The 12,742-nt window shown below is 39.6% G+C and overlaps 1 protein-coding gene across 2 annotated transcripts in view; it reads left to right on the top strand.

Moving 5' to 3' along the window:
- Nucleotides 1-12,742, top strand: part of NELL1 (neural EGFL like 1) — an 877,378-nt gene that overhangs the window by 228,702 nt on the left and 635,934 nt on the right. For both annotated transcript variants that reach the window (XM_086677814.1, XM_086677813.1), the window contains exon 12: nucleotides 3,463-3,591. In XM_086677814.1, the coding sequence (XP_086533940.1) occupies nucleotides 3,463-3,591 (129 nt within the window). The remainder of the gene's footprint in view (nucleotides 1-3,462; nucleotides 3,592-12,742) is intronic.

Below are 12,742 nucleotides of genomic sequence, written 5' to 3'. Positions count from 1 at the left end.
ACAATGAAAGAAAATGTGACAACTTAATTATTGATCAATTCTGACATGGGGAGGAAAGTGTAGCCCCTTTATCTGGCACTGAGCTAAGATGTCTGAAAATGGTCCCTTTGGTAGCAAAATCTCAAGTCTTTTTATTTGTAATGGTTATTGTAAGCCTTTAAAGCCATAGTAGCAGTGTTTTTGACTGACAGAGGTGGTAGGTTTCCAGCAAGTTAAGTTTTTGCTCTCATTTTGATTGGGGCAGTTAACAGGTTATAAGTAGTAAGGCTGAGTCTGATACTATCTATGGATTCACTCTCTGATGTCCTGAGGAACAGCTACATCTTTCACTTTGTATCCTGAAGTTTTGTTGTCTGAGAGGATATAGGATATGGTGAAAAGTACATGGGCGTTGGAGTTCACCAGACCTAATTTAGAACCCGGGTATCTCCATCCTCCATCTACTAGCTACATAATAGTTTAATCTTCTTCCTTATCTGGAAGTGGAGGAGAACAGTGTTACTAAGTTACTTTGAACTGTAGTTGTTGTTGTCAACGTTATCATAATCCTTCTCATCTTTGTGGCTAACATTTGTTGACCTCTTGGTATGTACCAAGGATTGTTCTAAGTGTGCTACATGGAGTAGCCAGTTTAACTCAGTAATTCACGTGTATTAGGAAGTGTAATGCCATGCATTATATTATATTGTAGGTGTGTGAATCTTATTATTTAATAATAGTGTCTTTTAAAATTCTGTTTCAAAGGAAAAAAAAAGTTACAGAATGCCATCACCAAAAGGATTTAAGCTTGGAGTTTATATAATTCAATGAGTTTTATCTTGGTGAAAGCCAGAAGCTATTGTTGACATGATAAATATGCAAAATATAAAAGCAGAGCTATTTTGGTTGAATCCGGGGTGGGGGACTTGAGCCCTCCCTGACCACTCATTTGTGCCCCAGGCTCTGAGCAATAGTTTCAAAATCACTGATGTTGTCCCTTCCCAGTGTACCTGTCTAGGTAGGTGAAGTGATTTATTGTGCTTGTGGCTGCAGAACCTGTATTAGAAATGAAATCTCCTGCCTCCAAGAACCATTCTTGTCTATGAGACCACAATATGTGATCTAGCAATATAGTTCACTGAAATGTACTGAGTTCAAGTTGATAAAGCACATTCATAACCTTATTGTATTTGAACTTTTGTGGTAGGAATAACATATTCCTCCTAGTTCACCTAAAAACGCTGCACCATAAATATCCCCAAATTTGGTGGAGTTGGCAATAAGGGGAAAAATCAGAGACGAGAAATACTGAAAAAAGTGATTCCATCGAGATAAGCAAGAACACTGGAGTTGGGATTTGCCATGAGGGCAATGTCTAATCCCTGGTGGTAGAATCTGCCTCTAATAGACACTGCCAACAGATGGGAGACAAAGTCTGGGGCTTGTGTGAGATGCATAAATCAAGAACCTTGAGGGGAGAATCCTCATTGGGTGGCTAGGAGAAACCTCCTTTGCAAAAGGAGACTGATCTATCAGTCTTGACTCTAGATAAGGGGGTATGGAGGAGAAAAGATTGCATTTCTGAAAGCTTAGGGCCTGAATTTATTCTACCTGTGTGGCTCAATCATCATGTCCCAAAGGAAAATACAAAGTGTTCTTGGGTTGATGGTTCCTTTGGGAACCTGAAGGAATCAAACACAAACCTTCACTGAAGAAATGCCATTTTAAACCCCAAATCTCAATTCCCACAGATTAAATTATAAAAAAATATGTGCTCACATACTGAGGAATCACTGAAAACAAGAATCACTGAAAACAAGTCATGCACAATACTTAGTGAAACCACAAACCACAAAATCAGATGTACAAAAACTGAAGATCCTGGAATTATTGATGTAAGACAAACGTGTCTCGTGCTTTTTTAAAAAAGGAAATTAAGCAGCACCTGGGTGGCTCAGTCAGTTAAGCGTACAACTTCAGTTCAGGTCATGATATCCTGGTCCATGAGTTCAAACCCTGCATTGGGCTCTGTGCTGACAGCTCAGAGCCTTGGAACCTGCTTCAGATTCTGTCTGCCTCTCTCTCTTCCCCTCCCCCACTTGGATTCTGTCTCTCTCTTTGAAATAAATGTTAAAAAATAAAAGCTCTTCAAAAAAAATAAAAAAGGAAATTAAAAGATGAAAAAGGGACTGTGGGATTTGACCAAGGAGACAAAATAAGAATTCTAGAAAATCTGTGAAATAAAAATGCTGTTGATGAGTGAAACTGACCATGACCCAGGCCAAAAGAGAATAAAGATATGTCTGGAAGTTACACAGAATTCAGTACAGAGAGAAAAAGGGATAGAAATAGGAAAGGAAGGCTGAGTAGCATGGAGAAGAGCTTGAGAAGGAATAACATTTATCTGATTGGAGTTCTGAAAAGAGAGAATAGAGAAAATGGTGAAGAGAGGTTCTGAAGAGACACTCCCTGCGAATGTTCCAAATTGATGAAAGATTTGATCTTTAGATTCAGAAATCCCAAGGAATCATAGGAAGAAGAAATAAAAATGAACTTACCCTGGAGTAAAATTAAAGAATACAAAAGGACATTTAAACAAATTAAGATTGAGCACAGTCACTTTCAAATTATCTTCACTAAAGGAATTTGTAAAGGGCACTTGAGAGAGAAAAAGAATTATCTTGGAAGCCATGTCTGTGATTCAAAAAGGAATGTTGGGAAAATAAATATGGAACACACGGTTTAAAAAGGATGCTCTGGGAAACCTGCTCGGGGATGTTTCTTGCCGCGTTGTTTGTGATTCAAAACCTGCAAATATCCCCAGTGCTCATCTGTAGTATAATGGATAGATGGTGGAATATTGATGCCACAAAGTATTATACAGCATTGACGAATAAACTGTAGCTACAGACAATAGCAGGGATGAATAGAAAATACACTATAGAGAATATGTAAAATATAATTTCTTTCATGTGGAGTTCAAAATGGGCATAAACTGAATGATCTATTTAGAAATAAGCACCTATATATGGCAAATGATAAAAACATGCAAGGGAGTGATAAACACAAAATTCAAGATAGTCCTCTTTGATGGCTGGGAGGGGACTTGGGGAGATGTAATCAAGGGATACTGACAATCTGGTCGTGTTCATTTTATATATTCATGTAGATGCATTGTACATATTTCCTGTGAGTCATAAGTTTTACAATAAGGCGATTATAAAAAGATTGGTTATGTAAGAAAGTGGTGGGAAGGGGATTCAGGGTCAGCCTGGATCAAACATACTTTGAAAAGCATTAAAGAGAAACATCTCAAGCATGTGGTAGTCCAGTTTCCCATTCCTACTCTCCCACCCCCTTCCTAGCCTCCCCTTGCATATTGCCAGTGTATGTTTTCATGCATGGTGACAAAATAGTAAAGATAATTCGTGGTTTATTACTTGAAAGTCTTGTTCTAATGTAAAATTTTATTTGCTTCTTTAGGTCATAACTTTTGTGCAGAAGGACCTACATGTGGTGAAAACTCAGAGTGTAAAAACTGGAATACAAAAGCTACTTGTGAGTGCAAGAATGGCTACATTTCTGTCCAGGGAGACTCTGCCTACTGCGAAGGTAAGTAAGCTATAATAAAGTCATTTGTGAGAAATGTACTCCTGGTAGACATGGTTGAAATTGAAAGCTGTCACTTGGCTCTGGTCTTCTGGGATCCTACCAGAAATTATATCGACTACTTGGGTGCTCTGTTCTCCTGGTTTATCCAGGCTTCTCAGTAGCATGTGGAAAGCCAGACCTTTGGAGGTAGTTCTGAAACACAGCAAAGCAACAAAAGTGGCAGGGCCATGTCAAATCCCATGTTCTGCTTTCACTATATGTAATAATCACTGGCAAAACCATAAACACATGATGTTCTTTTGCCTTATTTGAGTGAATTAGTATTTCCAAGTTCAGCTGAAGGTTATAGGGTGGGTCCTCTTTTTGAATGCTTTGATACTAGCTTATACCTGACTGCCTTTTTCTTCACCTGCCAAGGTCAGAAGTTTTTTTTTTTTTTTTTTTTTTCAATTGGGTTTCTAAACGACTGATTCGTGGGTTGCTAATTCATAAACTATACTAAAAGTCACAGTGACAGATGGACTCATAACTTTGGCACTTGGATGGATGCCATTACAGGGGTTAGTGGCTTCAGGCATCAGTGATCCCCATTTCCACTCTAGAGAGCAGAACAACTCTATGTGAATGCCTCTTGCCAGGCTTAGCATTCCACCTTGATGGTGGTGAGCAATGCATACTCCTGCTCCTGTGTAATCCCCTAGGATCCCAGCCCATCCATTTCTCAGGTTCTAGCTGGCTCGGTCTCATCAGTTTGAGAAGTTCTAATGGGCAAAGTGGGGGCGAAGCTGTTTCTGTGTCTTGGTTGGGCCCAATCGTTCCTGTCCGATTCACTAACAACGTATTGAACCCTGTGCTCTGTTAATTGGGAAGGTAGAGGTCTGGAATGGAATGAATGCTGTAAATCCTTGGTCATGCTCTTCTAATTGGTTTGGTTCTCCACTGGCTCACGTATTCTCAAGGTAAAGATGATTCATGATGAAAATGGTTTTTTCCATTCCATTTGTATCATTGATCCCTGCTTAATTTCTTGGCTTTGATTAAACCTATTGAGTTGTTAAGAAAATGTGTGTAATGCTCGCTGGTGCTCAGTACCTGGTGGGTGGCCTTTGGTTTTGATCTCTTCTAAAAGACTTTGTCCGTTGCTGCTTTGGTTCTCATTAATGGTACCGTGTAACCAACAGGTCTTTTCCCTTTCTCCTTTATATCTTTGTCTCCACCTTTGCTTACTTTTATTGATTTGAACTTGATTAGAGAAACATGCCATTTGGGAGGATGAAGTTTCCCCTTTGCTTTATGAATCCTTTTTCATCTATCCTTCAATATCCTGGTACTCATTTGTCAGTTTTGAGGAAGAGGACTGATAACGTCAGTACTTCATATTAATATTTGTTATTATTTTTTTTTTAATCTTAGGCTGTTTTTTATTTTTTGGTCAGAAAATTAATTTCAGAACTTTAAAATTTGAACATTCTCCCCCTCAGTTTCCATGGAAAATCCTACAAAGCAGGTAATGTTCTAAAAATTTTACTGTCCCCTTCTGTTATCTGTGGGGATAGACTATGAATAATTATAATAATGACAGAGGAAACTCAAAATCATTTGAATCTTGATCCTCCCACTGGCAGAACCAGTACACCTACCACTCCTGGCTCCCCTTAGCTATTGAGAGCTAGCAGAATATGGGAGAAAATTACTGCTGTGCAAGCTGTTTGGGACTCTGATTCATTCCTCATCAATGCCATTTTTAATTGCATAGAATAAACTCCATGAGTAGCCATTTGTGATAGTAAATCTGCCCTTTGTGTGCGAGGCCTTATTTGTCAGTACGTGATTTTAAGTCTCATCACTGTTTTCTTGGACATACTTCTTTTTAGCCTAGTGTATGTACCTGGCTTTGGGCCACAGTGCACTGCGGTGCTACCTTTGGTAATGGTGATGTGCTAAAGCTTCAGTCCTTTCTCTCTTGCTGTGGAGACTTTCTGCAAGTCCCAGCAGGCTTGTACATGGAGAGGATGAGAGCCCCAAGAAGAAATGACCAAACATTAGAGTCCATGTATGGGATAAGAATAGAACTCATCTGGATGGGAGGCCCTGAGAACAAAGTAGAGTGAATATCAACATTTAGAGCAGAAGCCCATTTCTCATTCCATCCTGCCATCTTCAGCACATTGGACTAGGGGCTTATTTTCCTCCGGTGGCTGATGACTGCCATGGCCCTAGGCATAGTGTCCTAATACCAGTGTCACAAGCAAGCAAAGAAGGAAGGGGAATGAATGGGTTACAAACCTTCTCTGTGTGAAGTTCTGTTTTTTGTGTTTAAGGAAAGTCCTTCCTGGAAGATTCCCTGTAACCCCCTGTCCCTGCCCACATGCAGATTTCCACTCTCCTATTTTTCAGACCTGGGTTACATCTTCTTCAACCCTAGACCAACTTTTGGGCAAGGAGAATGAGAGGGCTGTTACTGGTTTGGGTTGTATTCAATTCTTGGGAGCTGGGGTAGGGGTTTTCCTTCCCTGAAACCAAATGATCTTTGCCCTTTACCTGAACCACTTAGGACTGTGGCAGTGAGAGGAGGAGAGTGGTTTTCGGTGGGCAAAAAGCAATGGCTATCCCATTGTTTTATGGTTAAATGCAGTTTATGGTCATTTTCCCAGCTCTGTCCTCAGATGGTCTGCGATGGTCTGATGGACAAGATTAGAGGTCACCAAGTGCCCACCTGGGTACCAGGGACTCTCAGGCTGAGTTCATTGTCTTCCCATAGTCTAGAGAGAGGTAGATACTTTTGAACTGCCTCAGGCAAGTTATTTTTTTACTCTGAGTAAATGGAGTGAAAATGACCCGTGGTACAAACCACAATGAACAAGACTGCCTTGCAAATTAAAACAAAATATTACACACATTGTCCAGGCTATCTTGAAAAGCCCATTCAAGGCTCTCAGTGGAAAAAGAAGCACAAAAGGCTTTCAATTTTCTTAACTTCCTTGGGTAGTAGCAGAGATACAGTATTAAAGGCTCCTGCTCTATAGAGGTTGCCGGAGAAACTGCCATAAAGATATCGGAATTCTTAGCCAATCAATGGAGAATAATGAGACCTTTTGTCAGCTCTGATACAATTCACAGGAGATCGTTTCATTTTGCCTCGTCCAACTCAGCACCAACATTCCCCATTTTGAAGATAGTTTTAGTTGGATTTTGGTGTTTTATGTATCTGGTCTGCTGAGGTGTTTGATCTCTGCGATGACATTTTCACTGAGTTGGTCTTAAATAGTTTCTGATACATTGGCTTAAATTAGAGGCAGTTTCTGAGGAAAGTATAGCAATTGGAGGTCTACTCATAATCTTCTTGAATTTGGAGTCTGTATAAATAGTCTCATTAACGTTTTCTTGCTGGAGTAAAAGTTATTTAGAAAAAGAAAAGGACAATGTGATGTCATATACATCATGCCGTCTGCCAGGCATGGGAAGTACTACAATTAGCATTAAGTCACAGTAACTTCTACTTACAGACTACTCTGAATTTTTCAGACTTCTTTTATGTATATTGTACTCTTTGAGACTTAAATCTGTGAAGAAAGCGGCAGCATTGACCATATTTAACTATGTTGTACAAGTGCCAGACACTCATACTCAGAGAAATGAAGTAAAGATAATACTCAACTTGCTTCTACTCCCTACCTTCCCTCCCCCCATCCCATTTCAATGTTGTATTTTTGTTTAAAATATTAGCTGCCTCCTTGAGCCAATGAAATATCAGTGGGTGTGACCTGTATTTCAGGGTAGAAGCTTTAAGAGCTATTGTAGGGTTCCACCTCGTTCTCTTCCCTCTGTAACACAAAATTGGCAGTATGCCAGGGCAGGGCTGCAGTTCCAGAATGAAGAGGACAAGGATCAGGGGGACAACTGACAGGTGATGGACATGTGGCATGAAGGAGAAATAATTGTGTAAATCACTGAGATGTTGGAAGGTGTAATTATCTGAGGGTGCAATTGCTTTTGCATAACTTAGCCAAAGTCTACCTTACCCTGCCTGAATTATTTGATAGAAGTTTTGTGGTTTCAGAAAGATACCTCTAGCTCAGTGCCCATGACTGAAAGCAATTTTTTTTTTTTTTAATGGAACAAGCATTGAAGATTACTGGAAAAAGTGCCAATGGAGTGGATCATTAATAGTCTGTTCTGCCTATGCTGCCACACAATAGACTTTTTGCAGACCACAAGTTGTAAATTAGTGCTTTGTTATGGCCGATTCCAATATGGGAAATTGGATTTCCCAATTACCATAATGAAACAGTGCATGTCAGAAACTTAGCAAATTGTCTGGTATCCACTAAACATTTAATGGATCACAACAGATACCATTATCATCGTCATTAACTTACATCATTAACACTTATGAAAATCTTAGGATTTGAAGAGTGTGTACTCACTGAGGCCAATACTTTGTGAAAGTGGGCTTCCGTTGTTGCATCTTGTGGGAGAGTGTTCTTAGATGGAAGGATTAGATTTTATCAGTTCTGTCCACAGTGTATTGTTGGCGGAGGGGTATGAAACATATTTATAATGATAAAATCCTTTTTTTTTAAACATGAGTGGGATTGTATTCAAGAAAATGTTGTGGAACAAAATAACCTATATGGGTATGAATTTAACAATTTCATGTAACAAAAGTACTGAAATGTCTGAAGCACAACAACTGATAAGCAAGGTGATTGAAAACTTCTTTCACGTAACTAGGGGTGATAAAGTGTTAAGAGGCTGGTACAGTGGCAGAAAGGTCAGTGGTCAAATGAGATGATTTCAGAATAGCTAAGGTGGTACATATTTATTGGATGCAGAGAAACAAGATGCTGTAAACTCTTGATGAAGAGACTGCATGGGAGAACATCTAGTTGCTTAATTATACTTCTAATTATGCAAGGATTAATCAGGTAACTCTTGTTGTTTTGATTGTTATAAAATGCATGAGCTTCATGATACATGTAGCCCAATTTATACTTGAATCTGGGCTTCAGTCTCCTGAAGTCCTGCTTTGGACAGCATAAGGATCATAAGGCTCTGTTGAGTATTCATGTTAATAGAATCTTAACTCTAAGCTCCAGCTCCTGTTTATTTTCAGGGATTCAGAATGCTTGAAATAAGAATACCCTGAAGTATCCTTTTTACCCCCATTTAGCCTACATGACTAATAGATCTTCCGGTACCTAGTTATCTGTCAACCCCATGCCCCATGCCCTATCTTTCCAAGACTGTGATCTCTATCTGGCCTTTGCTTTGCTCATAATAACCCATGTGTCACCTTCTTCCCAGCACCAGATAGAGATGAGCCTTATTTCTGGTGTTGATTTTGTCTCTGCTGCTTTGTCAAGGGTATTGATGAAAGGCATCAGCTTCTTCTCTCCCACCCTCTTGAGCTCTTGCTGCTTTTTACCAACCATCTTTCCCCCCTAACTCTCTTCTTGGAATTATTAAAGAAAAGAAAAAGCCCAAATCCAAATCTTGGTTACTGCATTTGGGTTAAACCACTGGGTTGTTAAGCTCTGGGGCTCAGGAAGGAGCCCCAGATAATCCAAGTGGAACAGTCGTCAGAACTAATGTTAAAGTGGCACTATTTTGTTTCTTCAAACCTTGTTTCAAAAGATCATTTGTAGGATATTGTTTGGAATTTTTAGTTATTTCTTTATGGTAAAAGTGTTGTAAGTGTTGATGAGGTTTCCAGGCTAGCTCACTGTAGCCTAACTAACTCATTATGCCCCTGAAGTGTTATACTACAAAGCTCTGCTGAGTTCAGGATGCTGAGAACAGAGGACTGTGTTCTCCCAATCTCCATTAATGGCACTTCCATCCACAGACTTGATCCATTCACAAAGTGTACAAGTTCTCAGTCCCATTCTTCCCCTCACACCCAATATCTGCTATGTCAGGAAGTCTTACTGGTATTCCCTCCAAAATGAGTCCCAAGTTCACCCATGTCTTGCTATGACTCCAGTCCAAGCCTCCTTTATCTCTTGGCTAGTGATTGTGATGGTGTCTTGTCTGTTGGAATCCGTTCTCCAAACATTGATCAGATTGGGCTTTTTAAAATGTAAGTCAAGGGCGCTAGGGTGGCTCTGTCCCTTAGTGTCTACCTTGGGCTCAGGTCATGATCTTGCAGTTCATGGGTTCGAGCCCTGCATCGGGCTCTGTGCTGTCAGCTCAGAGCCTGGAGCCTGCTTCAGATTCTGTGTCTCCTTTGCTCTCTGCCCATACCCCACTCATGCTGTCTCTGCTCTCTCTCAAAAATAAACAAACATTAAAAAAGGAAATAACATGTAAGTCACATTCTTCTCATTGTCGACAATGGTCTAATGGTTCTCTCACCTCTTAGAATAATATCCCAGTTAGGTCCTGTGTCAGGCTGTATGTGAACCAGAACCTACCTACTTCTGTCTTCATCTCCTTCCACTTTCTGATGCCCACTCTTCTCTCATCACACCATAATTCTTTGTGTTCCTTGAACAGGCTTATGCGATAAAATCATTCTTTCCTCAGCCTGGGATACTCTTCACCCACATCTTCCCTAATTTGCTTTCTAGTGATCATTTAAGTTGTAGCTCAAATGTCACCACATTAGAAAGGCCTCTCCTAACCATTCTCACCAAGTTAGCTCTGTTACTACTCTTAGCTACTCTCTGTAGCATTTTATTTCCTTCATTGCACTTATTGTCTAAAATTGTGGTGTTTTCCTGCTTAAAGGTGGGTGATGTTTTCTCCTTCGAATATAACCTGCCTGATGGTAGCAGTTTTATCTTATTCATTGTGTCTCTAGCACCTGGAAAAGTGCATAGTACATTGAGGACACAGAACAATGTTTTAAATTTATGAAGGGATGGAAATCTCAAGCTGATGCTTGCCTTTCTGTATCTGTGACACTGCTTTGCTTCTTGTATGAGAGTTGTTGTCTTAGTATGGTAAGGGCTTCTTTTTAGAGTGCAGAGTCTGCTCATTTTGCTAACATTCAGTTGTATATAATGCTGAAATGCCGCCTGCTCATTTGAGTCCATGTAAAGAAGACTGACAGGAGAGTCAGTTTTCACAATAATTTTGGTCACTTTTTTTGGCAAAAAAAATCACCTAACAGTCCAATTAAAAAATGGGCAGAGGATCTGAACAGATGTTTTTTCAAGGAAGGCATACACATGGCAAGAGGCATATGAAGAGATGCTAATATCACTAATCGACATGTAAATGCAAATCAAAACCACAATGAGCTCTCACCTCACACTTGATAGAATGGCTGTTATCAAAAAGACAAGCAGTAACGAGTGTTGGTGAGGATGTGATGAAAAGGGAACTTTTGTGCCCTATTGGTGGTAATGCAAATTGGTGTAGCTACTTTGGAAAACAATATGGAGGTTCCTCAAAAAATTAAAAAGAGAACTACAGTATGATCCAGCAATTCCATTTCTGGGTATTTGAAGAAAATGAAAGCACTAATTTGAAAAATTTATGCACCCCATTGTTCATTGCACATTGTCTCCTATAGCCAAGGTATGAAAACAAAAGTATCCACTGATGGGATGGATGGGTAAGGAAAATGTACATACATACAATGGAATTCAACCATAAAAATGTCTTGATCTTTGTGACAATGTGGATGGACCTTGAGGGCATTATACTGAGTGAAATAAGTCATACAGAGACACACAGTGTATCATCTCACTTATAGATGCAATCTAGAAAAAACAAAATAAACTGAGCTCACAAACACAGATTGGTGGTTGCTGGGCATGGGGAATGGGGTGGAGGATCCAAGGGGTGAAGCGGGGTCAAAAGGTACAAATTTCCAGTGGTGAAATAAGTCATGGAATATAATGTCCAACGTGGTGCCTATGTTACTAATACTGTATCCCATATTTGAAAGTGGCCAAGAGAGAAGATCTTAAAAGTTCTCATCACACAGAAAAAAATTGTAACTATGATGATGGATGTTAGCTATATATCTTGTGATCAGTATGCAGTATACACAAATATCAAATCATTTTGTATACCTGAAGCTAATACCGTGTTATATGTCAATTATACCTCAGTACAAATACATTTTAAAAATTACAGAAAAATTTCTTGTGGCTTAACCCAATAGAAACTTTCATTTTCTTTCAGATGGATGTTCCTGGTTAGCAGGTAGATTTCCTCATACTTGGGATTCTGGGACCCAGGCTGTTGTCCTCTTTTGCTCTAGGATGTATAATATGTGGCTTCCAAAGTTGCCATGGAAGGGGAAAGGGATTAGCAGGTGATGAGTGTGAGGTTTTTATAGAGTCTGCTGGCCACATTCCACTGGCCAGAGCTTAGCCACTGGCTATACCTAACTGGAAGAGAGGCTTGTAAATGTTGTCTAGCTCTGTGCCCAGGAGGATAAAGAATTTGTTTTGGTGAATGGTTTTACAGTCTTGCCACAGTTTCTCGATGAAAGCATCTACCCCCATTATTTTATGTTTTTTACTTTTTATTGCCCGTGTCCCACCAAATGGACTTCTGGCTTCAATTGATTGTATTAAAACTTGCTTACTTGGAAACTGGATAGGATTTAACTAAACTGTCACTTGTACTTTGTTGTTTGCATTATCACCAGGCCTTCCTGTGGCTTTCGTTGTATCACATCACCTGGATTTGTTCTGTCCCCAGTATACCCTATATGCCAAAGTGACCCATCCTTCCATAGAAAATTCACAGCCTCTCACATGCTAGAGTTCTGAGTTTTATGCTAGAAGGAAAGCAATTCATGGAACAGGCTTACACACATCTATAAAAGATTGATGTCCACATAATGTTCCCAGAGGTAAATGTATTCTTTAAAGAGGTTGCTTATTAATTAAGAAAATCCCCAAACAGTTAAATTTCAAACAGCATAGCAAAAGGAAATGAAAAATCAAACCAATGTGGATGTGGAAGAGAGCACTTTTAGGCATGGGCACTAAACAGATTGTCCCTGCCTGGGTGTTTGCCTTGGTAGTCTGCTATCCTTAAATATTCCTCCTTTCTAGCATTTTCCCTCCCTCCTTTTTTTCTTGACAATTCTCAGGACAGTGATGTAGTGAAAGAACATTGAACTCTAAGGATAAGGAGATCTTGATTGATCCTGGCTCTACCACTAAATCACTTGGGTGACCTT

This window comes from Puma concolor, chromosome D1, assembly GCF_028749965.1.
Source record: "Puma concolor isolate L17-30 chromosome D1, mPumCon1.1.hap2, whole genome shotgun sequence".
NCBI lineage: Eukaryota > Metazoa > Chordata > Mammalia > Carnivora > Felidae > Puma > Puma concolor.
This window is presented reverse-complemented; position numbering and strand designations above follow the sequence as displayed.